Below are 14740 nucleotides of genomic sequence, written 5' to 3' on the forward strand. Positions count from 1 at the left end.
TTGCAGAAAAGTTTCCAGATTATATCCTCGATAAACCTCAGCTCCAGAGGTTCCTAGGATGTCTTAATTATGTTTCAGATTTCATCCCGAATCTGAACAACCTCCTTAAGCCCCTCCATGATAGGCTTAAGAAAAATCCCCCACCTTGGACGGACAAACATTCGGATATCATCAGATTTCTTAAAACCAAAGTTCGCAATCTTCCATGTCTTTACCTACCCATTCCTCATGCATTCAAAATCGTAGAAACTGATGCATCAGATTTAGGATATGGTGGTATATTAAAACAAAAATTGCATGATAAAGAAGGTATCATTGCATTTACATCCAAACACTGGAATTCTACTCAACAAAAATATTCCACTATCAAAAAAGAAATTTTAGCCATTGTTTTATGCATCACAAAATTTCAATCAGATTTACTCAATCAAAAATTTTTAGTCCGAGTTGATTGTAAATCAGCTAAAGACGTGTTACAAAATGATGTAAAAAATCTTGCATCAAAACAAATTTTTGCCAGATGGCAAGCAATTTTAAGTGTCTTTGATTTCGACATTGAGCACATCAAGGGTAACTCAAACTCTCTCCCTGACTTTCTCACACGTGAATATTTGCAGGGAGATAATCAAGGAAAAGATGCCTAGAAAGGCAGCACTAGCCTCGGTAAGAGGCAGAGGAATTCGCTTAGCCCTTCCTGGGCCAACAAAGAGGTCTGGGTCAAGTACCCCGACTGGGTCATCTACCCAACAACCTTCCCCTTTAACCCAAGAACCGACTGGGTCATCTACTCAGATCACAAAAAATGTAGTTGAGTCATCTACTCAACCCCCAAGCAGCCAAACAGCAAAACAAACAAAGGCAGACTATGCCTTCCCAATCCAAACCTTGTTGGCCTTACAAGATGCGGGCCTTACAAAACTTCATAAAAATCCTGGGCTGACATATGTGACAGCTCAGATGAAGATGAAATAGACCTTACCAAACTTATATCACAAATGGCAACTCAAAAAACCATTTGCAATGATCCAAAAGGAAAAACAATTGCCCAAACCATGCCACCTCAATCAAACCAAACCCATCCTGTCAACACTCAATTAAAACAACCAACCACATACATTTCAAAAAACAAGTTCTCTTCTGTTCTTCTAATGGAACCTGAGTTTTGGGAAAAATCACCTTTTAAAGTCATTCCTAAAGTCTTTCCACCAGGATTCCATTTTAAACCAACAGCCTTGAATAAAACCAGACAGTTTTATGAATTCATATTAGTGGATTCAGATTCAGTCTCAATAAAACATTACAAAGATCCTAAAGATGCCACCAACATAACTCATTCAACCCTTCAAATTCTCAAAGTACTCACCCCTAATCAATTTGGTAAAAACCCAAACAATACAAAAAAAAATTTTCTAATCCTTATGACCCGATGGGATATTCCTATTGGGATTATGTGGATGCCTGGACAAGAGTATTTTGGTTGCAAAATAATCAGAATAGACATTCTTGGCTCATTTATTTCAAGAAAAATACCAATTATCAATTCCCAAATTGGTTCACCCAATGGTGGGATTACTTTGGCCCTCTACCAGAAATCTTGCCCCCACCTGTCGATGAGGGGTTCAAAATTTTCACCAAAAAATTTGACCAACAGGAAACAAGCATTCCTGCAGATCTCCAATTTTTCTCTGTTTTCTCCCTGGCCTGGGTATTCTCATGGCAGTACAGGTACGGCAAACAAGAACATCCAAAATCACCACCTATGCTTCAAAGAAATGCCTATGTAAAATGGTGGTCTCAGTTTGACGCCTCCATGGCTCATCCAGACAAAGTTCGTAATTGGTTTAAAGAGCACCCCAAGTTCACCAAACCATTCGACCATGAAGAATCAGTATTTCTCAACCAGAAAGCCCAAATTGCAGCAGCCCTTGCAGGGGCCCAATCAAAAGAAACCTTAGCAAGACACCTTCAAGAAATCATGCAGATGATCGAAGAAGACAAAAAAGACAAAAACACAAAGATGATCCTACTCCCTCAGAAGAATCATCAAGTGATTACAATCAAAATGAAGACGATTGCTTTGGAATCAATCTAGGAGAAGATTAGAAGACAATTTGCAAAATAAATTGTATCAACTTGTTCTGTAGAAATAGTTCCGGTTAACATAACCGGCACTGTAGAAACAGTATTTTTTCAATTATAAAAGGAGGCTACGCTTTCATAGTAAGGCACCCTTTTCATTTTTACAAAAACATAGAGAGAAGTTAGAGAGAGATGCTCTGAGATTTTCCCTTGTAAGCTCTTCAGCTCCTCTACCCTCTTCTCCCTTTTCAATACATTCAATAAGAATCTTTTATTCAGTTCTTCATATTTGTGTTTCCATATTTACATTACTGCAGTTGCATATGTGTGCGGACTACCGCCACATCTAACTACATAACTAACTTGCATATGCGTGCGGACTACCGCCGCATCTAACTTCATATTTACTTCCCTGTTCTTGCACATCAAACTGCATTTATACTGACTGCTATCTCCTTCTTCCCCTTTTCCCTCCTTGATCCACCTAGGGCCATCTGGTATATATATATATATATATATATATATATATATATATATATATATATATATATATATATATATATAGCACCCAAAAGATGAAAAGTTAGTTACTACCTCACAGTTATGTACATATATACAACTCAAAAGATCTCCGAGGTCTAGCCCATATAGCAAGCCCCTAATTTGACGCCCAAACTTGCCTAGTCTTCTAACCTGATCTCTCAAAAAATAAAAGTGAGTCTAAGACAAAAGAAACACTAAACTGAAGAGTTGCCAAAAGCAGATACTGATGTCGCTACCTAATTGCTATCAGAAGTCAAGTCCATGATCTCTATATCTATCTCAGGATCCTCATCGTCCTTAGAAGTCAGATCCACAATCTCTCCTTGTTGTCAGAAATAACAATGACCTCTAATGTATTCTGGAGACTGCCATCACTGCTATCACCTGTGGAAACTGTACCACTAAGAGAAATCTACTCAACTGCTGAGGGCTGACCAGAAACTGTGGCGGAAGTCCTGATAGGCTCTATGGTGAAAGGGTCAGAGGAACGAGTAGAAAAAGACTCTATCGACATATGCAAATCTACTGGAGGATACTTAGGGATGTAGTCATCGACGACAGGGCTAGGCTCAGGCACCGCCTGACCATCCTGCTGTGCTGGAACAGGACCTCCATGCATGTGATCAAAAGGATGATGGACAAAATCGGAATGTAACCAAGATAGTGGAAAAGCATACAGTGCATCAGGATCAGAGAGAGATGAAGCTAGCGGATGCTAAAAGGGATGATCTCTAACTACGTACATACGGACTCGAGGCTCCGCGGTCACCACGTAGAAGCTGTGAAGGACAAAATCCTCGTACACAAAAGGCTAATCGAGCTTATAAAAGATAACACCTGTCTCCATCTTAAGCCGGTAGGAAGATAGGGGGTAAGAACTGGGGAGTTCTTAGTAGAGTTGGGGTGAAATAAGTTAATTTACTTTTTATATAATGGTCACATGTCCCAAATCAATCATACCACAACAAAAGAGCATAGAGCAAACAACAAACAAAAGCAAACAGCAACATAACATACAATACAAGATCGAATTCAAAACACGCAAGAGATATGTGCAAACAAGTATAATGCATGTCTAGCCCTAGTGCAGGTAATGAGCTCATCCGTCGGTTTTCGACTCGCGTCCGACATTACAGCCTTATGAACGTTGTCTCTCGTTGCCATTGCTTCGGGGTTGGATGTCACTTCCTTAAGTTGCTGCGTCAGCGATTTAAGTTTTAAATGTCTTAAACGGATAATTATGAAAACTAGGTATATCAAAACACAAGTAATATTATATATAGGGTTAAATATATATGAGTTACTAATATAAATGACATTAGTAACTTAATGATAAAAGGTATATGATAGAGCATTAGCAACTCTAAATCCATCAAAGAATACCAATATTTACTTATATCGGCGGATATCGAAATCGATAAGGATAATAAAAAAATAATATTATTATCTAAACCTTATTATAACTATAACATATAAAATAAATAAATAACATAATAATAAAATTTATTTTATTTGTAAGGCTCAGAAACAACAAAATAAAATTAATCACTAAAAACCAAAACATCATTTAGTTACGAAAAAATCACGATACTACACAAGTCTTCCTTAAAAAGGTTCTCATAACACCATGAGAAGTTTCACAATTGGCATTGATTTGCTGAATATCCTTTGTCAATGGACAAGATATTTTATTGTCCTTCCATGCAACACCACATCGTTTTCGTTTCATCTTCTCACTTCATAACTTGAAAAAGTTTGAAATATTAATATCCTATAAAACACAGACACTTATCTAATTTTCTATGTTCGCATATCGGACATAACACTCATCGACACTCGTCCGACACACGTCATCTATATCACAATAAAAAAAATTTTCCTAAACACGTTTGAACACACTTAAATACCATCACGTGTCAATATGTTCAACCTTATTCTTAACATGAATTATTAAAATGAATTTAGAAATAATATCTTATTAACGATTAAAAAAAAATATTTTAAATATTTTATATAATTAAAAAAATATTAAAAATAATTAAAATTTAATTTATATTTTAATATTAATAAAATATCAAAATATCATTACAATGTATCTAAAAAATACTTTATATTTTATATATATGACGTATTTCTATGTCTTATAAAAATTTCCCAAATCGTATCATGTATCCTGTATCCGTACATCGTTGGTTGGTACTCTAGGTAACAAATTTCTTAATTATATTATATTGATATAAGAATGGGCTTGCTCATATGTTCAGCCTCACAAGTGTTCATTTGTTATTACGAGTATTTATTATTTGAATCGGCCAATGTTATTTTGTTATGATATGTTTCATTCGAAGCTTAATAATGTAGATAAACGTGCATGTAAACCGTGATGCGCATCTATTATAAGTCATAACTGAGTATGGACAAATAAAACCCAAAAAATGGGGTTCGAAAAGTTTCGCAACAATATTGCACCTGCTCACGGTAATTACTAATGACAACTTGCAAAAAACATAGTCCAAGGAGCTAAAACGAACCAAACAAAGGATCAAAGCAGAAGTGAGATGTGATCAACTTCTAATTCCCGTGTCCCCAGTCAACTGTGATTTTTCCATTTAGTGTACAAAATTCGAAGGCACTGGATCCCAATTCGATGTACAATGCATTGGGGAATTTGTTTGGTCAAGAACCACCACTCACACATACCTGCAATCAGCCAACCATGCTGTTCTTGGTTTCAGGATTGAAACTTGTGGCAGTAAACATGAATTCGGCCATTGGCATCAAGTATTATGATCAGAGTAATTGTCTCATTTCAACGTGACCTTTTTCTGGCCTCCTCTATGTGGAACATAAGCTGCAAGAAACTTTAGACATAAGATTACTAAACTAAAAAAAGGAAACAAAGAGAATAAAAACTATTTGGAATGATTCGCAATGCAAATGACGAAAATGTCACACCTTTGTTCCCACGTAAAATGTGATAAACATTGCACCGAGAACAGGCAGCCCTGAGTGATGGAATTACCAGATTAATTTTAAACTGTATTTAACTGCAACAAAGTTTAGAAGACTAAAAATATTGGCAAACCTTCCTTGCTAAGGAAAGAATCAAGAAGCCAATTAATGCCTTTGGGTCCAATAACAAAACCAACCAGATTTGCCACCTGTCAAGAAAAGTCATTGCACTAAAATTAGAAATTAACTATCGTTGATTTCCACATAATTAATTGTGATCAAGTAAGCCGCAAGTAGAGATGTAGAATAACTAAGAATTAAAACATTCATATGTGCTATAGCTTTCCAAAGTACATCCAAGGACAAACCATGAGGGAAGTAATTGTGATTGCACCAGCAACAGCACTGATTTCACGAAATATGAATTCCCCAAAAGAAAACTCAGCCTGATGAACCACATTTAACTTGATGTCAAACAAAAAGATTAATGACTTTGGAACAATGGAAGACTGAAGAAGAAATGCAAGGATATGCTTTACCTGAAATGCATTTGCTGCTGATTTTAAAGCCAACTCAGGGATAAAGAATAAACATGTTAACCATGCCCATGAAAGAAGCTTCCTAAGGTCCAAGAGGATAATCAAGAATATGATATCAGGTCAAAGAATATGCCAATATTACAAGTAGAATGGATTTAAGTTACCAATGAAGGGTGCATACCACTCTAAATCATGCCAGATGGCAACAAATGTGAACACGACCCATACATTCAGTAGCTTTTTCTGAGATCCCCCAAGAGGAATGTATATGTACCTGAATTTCTACTCAGTCAATAATTTGCTATCATCCAAGAAAAATAAAATGCAAAATCAGTCCAAAAGAATCAGTTCCACCTCACAAGCCACTTGTTAAAGGAAGCATGCCAATTTTTCCAGAAGTCTTCCAAGCTGTGGCAATTATTAATACATTTTGGCATATTCTCTGGAGCCTCAATTCCATTTATCTACAACTTATCATTCCAAATTAATGACCTAAATTCAAACATCTACTTTTAACATTTATTCTGGAGGGTTAAAGAGCAAGTAGCATACCAATGACCAGAATCGGAAAAAGCGCCAGATCAATAAAAATTTTAGCCACATGAAGTTTAAGACCTGAAACAAATATGTAACAGAGAATGAGAAACACTATGGTGAGTGAATTTGGAAATTTTATTTTTTCAATATTTTTGATACAGCAACAGCAACCACCTATGCTGAACTTTATCCCACTGGGTTAGGTTGTTGAGTGAATCAGGAGTTGCCATTAGTCTCAATAATAACATTTAAAGATGATGAACATGTATCCTCTTACCCCATATCCAATGATGAAGATATCCATGGGAGACATGTGCTTCCACAAACCACTAAGTAATGAAGAAACTATTTCAGTTAACAGAATAAAAATTGGATAAAATATTAATTATAACACATGGACTTTCTTGATAGTACTCTAACCTATTAGCAAATGAATTATAATAGAACAAATGTGTCATCAATTCCATGAGGAGAAGACTAAATAGCCAACGGAAACCATAGAGTACCACATTTTTAACTGAATGAGTATTTTGAGGAACTTCTAGCTGCAGAAACAATAGAAAAATACCATCAACAAACCAGAAACTTTGCCATTTAAAAACATTTGCCAGCAATTACTGACACGAGAAATGTTAAGGAAGAGAAAGTATAACATCTACCTAGTTGTCATTGTTGTTATTGTAATACATTTAACAATTGTCAATTAAGATTGAATCTCCAAACAATAACAAATTTGGTTTCTCTTAATATTCAAATAAATCATATCTTACATATAATTTTATGTTGGAAAATGACAGGTCAGGGTTCACTTCATCAATCGAAATTTCAGAAAGCCTAGAACTATAAAAAATGTAACTGAAAATCAAACATGGAGCTTATAAGAGAAATATAAGTTAGAGTCAGACCTGTGAGGCAAAAGCTTTGAAACTCAATATTGGACCAGCAATGTAAAGAGGGGCATACAGCAAGTAACAAAGGTATGTGGTATATGCAAACTTGTCATTCTGTAGTCTGCTCTCCTGATAATGGAATTAAAATTATGAACCAGAAAACTGTGCATCCACATGCCAAACTTAAAGAAGAACAATAGAAGTAAACATTTAAAAAGCATAAAAATAACAGAAGATTCTTGATTAACTGGCAGATATCCTAACCTGTAAAGCTTGATAGCAAGATTTTCCTGATTTACAAATATGACAACGTTTGCAATGCTTCTGCAATAATAAAAGACTAAAATATTGCCAAATATTTATGAATCATGTAAAATACACAAAAGCATAAAGTCACAGAATTTGGCAACAGGTCTTGAGCTAGAAGAGGTCATGTGTACTAGATATAACTAAATCATGATAGCAAATGATAAATTTGATGGCTTAAGGAACATAAGTACAACCTCATAATAGTCTTCTCTTAAAAACATGAACGTAACCAGGTTGTTCATAAACTATAATAGAAAACTAGAACCTAATCAAGCAAGGGTTACATTACAAAACACGGCCTTTGTAAGAGGTATTCAAGATTTATATGAAAGTTTAATTCAGCCTACACTATGCATGATACTGAAAAAATCAAGCTTCTAAAGGTTATGTCAAAAGTTACAAGGTAATAAAGCTGCATTATTTATTCCCAGATCCTCAAACTGTCATCACCATTCAGAGAGACCGTAGAGTATAAACTTATATTCAGAACAGAAAAGTGGTGCACTAAAAGAAAAATACCTCCATATCAAAATGAGAATCTTGATTTCTCCAATGATAATCAAAGCCAAAGCTAATCATGCGTAAAACAACTGCCACAAACAAACACATTGAGTGATGTTTCTTATCACATTACACACTGATTATGCAAAAACCAAAATATAAAGACAGGCACATATATATATATATCTTAGAAAAAGCACAATAAGTCCCTTTTAATTTTAAATGTTCATATCACCGAACTTTAATATTCTTGACGATAAGTATTCTAAATATGTCACTGTAAACTGAAACTACTATTAAAGTCGACAATAAACGGCTGTGTCAAATTTTATGCATCAGCTGGATATGCATGAGAATAGTTCCACCAACAGAATGGGTAAAAGAAAGCGGCCAGAGATATATGGTTAGCAACACATAGTCTTATTATAGGTATTATGGGAACAAAAACAAATAATAAAAAATAGATACCAAAGTTGAAGCATATGTGCCACCTAAAAGTCCCTCGGAAATTGTCCAAAAATGCCCACTGTTGCCTGCAATATAATACATAACCTTAAGCGAGAATAGAATTACTCCTACCAAATAATATCGATGTAACCAATATGACTCATCTTACCCAAAAAATGAGAATGAATATCCTTCATAAATGCGATTACAGACAAGAAAAAAAGAGTTGTAACTCCAAATTACAAGTGGAAAGTACTTCTTCTGTGCAAATATCTGCAGAAACAGAAGTTTACATGACAACTGTGGAAATAACAATAACATGATAAATGTGGAACTGAACATAAGAACATTACAGATCTATTTAAAATAAAAAAAGGAAAACAAAATAAAAAGGAAAAGAAAAAGAAGAAGCAAAAGCAACTTAACTCGTAAGTATATTTATAGTGGTGTCCAGAAGTTTAAAGCCATTTTATATTTTGATCATTCTTATTCTTTTAGACTAAAATCTGTTACATTGTAAGCCCAAAACCAACCTACAAAAGAAGATCCTTCTATGCTCGTCATTGGGATACACATTACTCCAACATTTAACAACAAAACTCTTAAGACTGTCCTTTGAAGCTACCTTCAGTCATCACAATATTTGAAATTGGAAAAATGAACTACAAGGAGCCTTAATAAATTTAATATAGACATCAATATTAAGCAGTCAGATGGAAATAACCTTTAATGAAAACTAGCGCTGTTATGACATGATAAATTAACAATGGAAGTCAATGTTATTCATTCCACAGATGAAATATTGAAATATTATTTATTGTTTCACAACAGGCACCTTCACAAGAAGAAAATTAACAGTTGCTATTGATAGAACAAATATGATGCTGCAAAGTGAAACAGACACGGAGTTAGAGTTAGGGGTGGCAACGGGGCGGGTAGGGGCGGGTTTTTGCTCTACCCGACCCCGCCCCGCTCAACAAAAACCCGCATCGAACCCGCCCCGCTTCTACCCGCGGGTAGTAAAATGTTAAACCCTAACCCGCCCCTGCGGGTACCCGCCCCGCCCCTGCGGGTACCCGCCCCGCCCCTACCCGCTCTAATAATTATTAAATCTAAAAAATAAAATAAAATTTTAAAAATTATATAACCATTATTTATATTCATAACATAAATTAAAGTAAAATATTAAATATAATACAATCTTATTAATCATTTTACTAATTATTTTATATATATTACATATATTATATATTAAAAATATATATTTATATATCTATTATATATACCGGGGCGGGTAGGGGCGGGTTTAACTTAAACCCGACCCCGCCCCGCCCCGTCCAAGAACCCGCCCCGCTAAAACCCGCTCCGGTGCGGGTGCGGGTAATTACCCGCCCCGAACGGGTAGGGGCGGGGTGGGTACCTGCGGGTTCGGGTAGTGTTGCCACCCCTAGTTAGAGTGAACAAGGTAAAGAGTGCCAATAGTGAAAGAAAGAAAGAACATTAAATGCAGAACATAAAGAAAAACTGTACCAAGCTCCGTGTAGATATGATAGATAGGTCAAAGAAAATAAAAGCCAGATAATGGACATTCCCCCCACTTTTAAATTGAAAAAAGCCCTCATCAAGTTAGCAAGCAGAGTGAAAATGCCAAAGACAACAGTAAGAACAGGTATATTTCCTCGCAAATTCCTCCATTGAGCATCTGTGACATCCTTTATACATAACAGAACAAGCATATATTTTATTAGCATGAAGAGATCAAGCCAAGAATAACAGCAACAGAAAAGAAACGCATGAGCAACCTAGCCAACTACCGAAATTCTTAGAAAGAAGATGATCATAAATTCAATTTTCTTTTTATAGAATGATCATAAATTCATAATAATAAGAAAAGAGCACATACATTGAGTTGCCTAGGTATGAGCCATCCTGGGCGTAAACCAAATAATTGCTTGCCATAATCTGTGAAAATCAATACCAATGCTCACCAATTAAGTACAGGAAGTGAAAATACAATCGAACAAACGATAATTGTTGGGGGAGGGGGGTGGGGGGAGGATGTGAAATAAGTGTTTCACCATGGGAGAGTTGAAGGGAACGGCAAATGATGATGACATAGAAAACAAAAGCATAAGTCACCAAAAAATACAGTTCTTTCTGCTTCCAGGGCTCAATTCTACTGCCTTTGAAGTTTTCCTTATTCGCAGCAGATGTACCCATTTGCTATTTGTAAATTAAGAAAGCCAAGATCCTCTATTTAACACCTCGACACAGGCAATTTCATGATTCTCTGTTTCATTAAAGAGGAAAATTTTCAAATTACATCAGATTATTTTTTGGCCCAAAAATCTAATAAAATAATCACAATTTTAGACAACTCTGTGCAAACTCTATGACAAACAACTAAAGTGAAAAATTGAAGAAAAAGAGGAGACATGATTCGATGAAAAAGAAGAGAGAAGATCCATAATGGGTACATAAAAGGAGGAGCTGAGTTTCTATGGAGAGTGCAGACCCTAAAAACAGTTTCCTGGACCATTGCAACCCAATTGCTCCTTCTCCTTCCACATCACTCAACTATAACAAGTTTTTAGTATTTTTGAGTTTCAATAATCTAGCCATGTTTTTTCAAAGGAGATCTCATTTCAAAAGCATGTTAATAAGATTTTGACACTGCAATGTCCGTTTTAGTAGGTCACGTTAGTTAATATCCCATGTTGACTAGATCAAATCAAAATCAGATTCCTAATTTATTTCATGAATCTTTTCTGTATATAGCAAGGTTCGGAAAACCGGACCGGTCATTAAACCGTTTTTGTTACTGGTTCACTGGTTTACTGGTTTAACCGGTTCAACCGTGGTCCAACCGGAAAAACCGTTTTATAATAAAATAATAAATAAATTATAAATAAACACACTAAAATATAATTATAAAAGTATAAAACACTCTAAAGAATCATTGTCCAATGTTTCTAATTTTGATGACAAACAACTAAATGCTGTTAGAAAGCTTCACTGGGATGCCTTCTCCTCCTTCATTTACGGTTGAAAGCAAAGATAGCCTCGCTGAGTTGAAAGTTGCTTCCCTGCCTCCAACTAGATCAAATTGTAACCAAAATTCAGAATAAACAAGAAATAAAAATACATTAATTAAGAGAAAGGCTTCAATTTTAGTTTTTGTCTATTTTTGATTTTGTGCTAGAAACTTGAAATTGTATTCCCCTACTTCCGGCTAAAAAAAAACCATACATTTTTAATTTAATTATAACTAGACCATGAGTTACCCTAAAAATTAAAGCTTCAATAAACAAACTATGTCACAACAGATATGCAAATAAAAAGAGCAACTAATTATGAAAAAGAAAAAAGAACATGAATATATGATTACATGAAATGAAGTGAGAAAAGAATTAAACTGAAATATGTCTAGTAAACTCTTGGGTACCAAAAAAGATCAGTAGTTACATTCAAAGAATTAAAAGAAAGAGGAACACATGAAGAATTCAAAATAAGATCACATAGAAATATGCTTGGTTTAGTAACTTGTTCTTGCCATTCAGGTCTCAACTACCTCAATATTGAATCCTACCTCAATTTTCTTTAGATAATGTACAAATCATGCTTTTAAAAATCTTTTAATTCAATAATACATACTTGATACTTCTTCCACCTTGTGGCTCCCTTTCTCCCAACTTGGACATCATAACACATGCTTGCTCTTAATTACTCTCAGCATTGACACCAAGGAACCAAAAACATCAAAGCATTCCATTGCTAACCAATACTTCATCCTAGCCATAAATATTACTACAACACTACCTACAGCACAATAAATGCACCAAAGGTCAACAATTCAACAACAACATCGAAGTGTACGAGTAGAGACGTATACTGAGGTATAAACTTGGATGATACCTGATCATGGCGGAGTGACAATAGTTTATCAGTGTCACTCTCGGATAAGCCATTCTCAGGAGTAATCTATAGCTTGGGACACTTGAAGGGATACCCAGGTAAGCATCTATAAAGAGAAAGACACAGAAGGGCCAATTTAATATCAATTCGCCATAAAAAAAATTAAAAAATAAACACAAATAATAACAAAAACTATCTTAAATCCTGTTGAATGTCAAACCATTAACATCTACATATGAATTGACAACAAAGATGCAAAAAGACGATAATGCAGTAATCAAATAATCAATTATCACAAGACCTTCAATAATCAGCAAAATCGCAACACACAAAACAGGAACATAGCAGAACCAGAGCTCATCAGTAATCAAATAATCATTGAACAGGACATAAAAAAAAATGCAGAAGAAGTGAGCAGTGAACTAACCTTTGAAGTTTGGGGATCTGGGCTCTGGGGCTTGACGAACAGATGGCGGCAGTGGCTCGACGGACAAACGAACAGCAGCTGAGGCTAGGGTTTTGAACTTTTTCTTTGGTTGAGAGGACTTGAGGTTGAGTTGAGTTCTGGAGAGTGAAGAAGGAGAGAAGGGGACAAGGGGCTCTCAGCGCTACCGAAGCTTCGTTTTTCTTTTGTTATAAACGAAACGGCGACGAGAGGACGGCGCGCAGGACGAAGACGATGGAGGATGGATGCCGAGCGAGGAAGAAAAGACCAAAGTGCGAACAGGGGGTTGAGGACAAGACGAAGAGAGAAGCCTCGGACAACCACGGACGGCGGCAATGGCTCACTCACTCCGTTCGACGACTGTGGAGGCTAGCTAGGGTTTTCTTTCTTTGAATTGAGGAGAATGAAGGAAGGAAAGTTAGGAACGAAATGGGGAGGCGCACAGCACAGAGCAATGCGTTCTTGTAACTGAAACGGCGTCGTTTCCGAAAAACCGGCCGGTTACCAGTTCGGTCCAACCGTCCGGTTTTTGGCCGGTTCAGTGGTTTGCTTCCGGTTCTATGATAAGCGGTTTTAAGCAAAGAACCAAACCGTTTATGTTGCCGGTTCCCGGTCGGATCGGTTCAACTGGCCGGTCCGGTCCGATTTTCAGAACCATGGTAAATAGAATTAATTATAATATCTTTCCAGTTTTAGTTTAGCTTATTTTAGGGATTTTATGAGTAGAAATCTTTCCTTATTTTAGGCTAGTATTTTTCCCATTCTCTAGTTATTTCTATTTCTGTAATTCCTCTATAAAGAGATGATTTCCTGTACATTTGAATATACATAATATTCAGACACTTCAAGTTGGTATCAGAGCAGAATCTCTGCACTGTGCCTCTGATTTGTAGATATGGCTGACAGTTCCTCAGTCATTAATCATGAACAAAAGGAGAACACCACTCCTACTCCATCAGATTTAAAATCTGAGCAACGGGTACTAGTTAGTGGTGACTCCCATTCAGTTCAGATCACCACATTTCGACTCAATAGGTCAAACTACATTAGGTGGTCTCAATCAGTTCAGATGTACATTCGTGGAAGAGGGAAGATTGGATATCTCACCGGTGAGCGAAGCCAGCCTAACGTCACTGACACACAATATAATGTGTGGGATACCGAAAATTCCATGGTGATGACATGGCTGGTGAACTCAATGGAGGAGGATATCAGTAGTAACTATATGTACTATACCACTGCCAAAGAATTGTGGGATAGTGTCAAGGAGATGTACTCTGATCTTGGGAATAAATCCCAGATTTATAAACTTACTCTAAAAGCTAGAGAAATTCAACAAGGGAGTGACAATGTCACCAAATATTTCCACACATTGAAGTGGGTGTGGCAGGACCTTGACCACTTCAATAACTACAAGTGGATTTCAGCCGCTGATGCCAAACACCACCAACAAACAGTGGAAGAAGGAAGGATATTTCAATTTCTTGCAGGCCTCAATGTGGAGCTAGATGAAGTTCGTGGCAGAATTATTGGAAGGGCAATCCTACCCTCAATTGGAGAAGATTTTGCTGAGGTTAGAAGAG

General features: G+C 36.1%; 1 protein-coding gene across 6 annotated transcripts; it reads right to left on the reverse strand.

Annotated features, from left to right (window-relative positions):
* Nucleotides 1-4980: 4980 nt before the first annotated feature.
* LOC130948571 (membrane-bound O-acyltransferase gup1-like) lies at nt 4981-13577 on the reverse strand. 6 transcript variants are annotated; one of them, XM_057877341.1, is made up of 23 exons: nt 13140-13577; nt 12713-12818; nt 12452-12616; nt 11822-11893; nt 10876-11087; nt 10701-10759; nt 10328-10509; nt 9633-9681; nt 8967-9070; nt 8819-8883; nt 8369-8439; nt 7805-7864; nt 7556-7669; nt 7071-7195; nt 6928-6979; nt 6666-6728; nt 6468-6577; nt 6295-6387; nt 6114-6195; nt 5943-6020; nt 5708-5783; nt 5578-5627; nt 4981-5473 (listed from the first exon to the last, which is right to left on the reverse strand). In XM_057877341.1, exons 5-23 carry the CDS (start codon nt 11015-11017, stop codon nt 5432-5434), a joined length of 1617 nt encoding a protein of 538 aa, XP_057733324.1. In that variant the 5' UTR covers nt 11018-11087; nt 11822-11893; nt 12452-12616; nt 12713-12818; nt 13140-13577; the 3' UTR covers nt 4981-5431. The 6 variants fall into 6 exon arrangements, with proteins under 6 accessions (XP_057733324.1, XP_057733323.1, XP_057733325.1 ...); XM_057877340.1 differs by having other exon boundaries at nt 11814-11893; XM_057877342.1 differs by lacking the exon at nt 12452-12616.
* Between the last annotated feature and the right edge of the window lie 1163 nt (nt 13578-14740).

Source organism: Arachis stenosperma, chromosome 9 (assembly GCF_014773155.1).
Source record: "Arachis stenosperma cultivar V10309 chromosome 9, arast.V10309.gnm1.PFL2, whole genome shotgun sequence".
NCBI classification, from domain to species: Eukaryota; Viridiplantae; Streptophyta; class Magnoliopsida; order Fabales; family Fabaceae; genus Arachis; species Arachis stenosperma.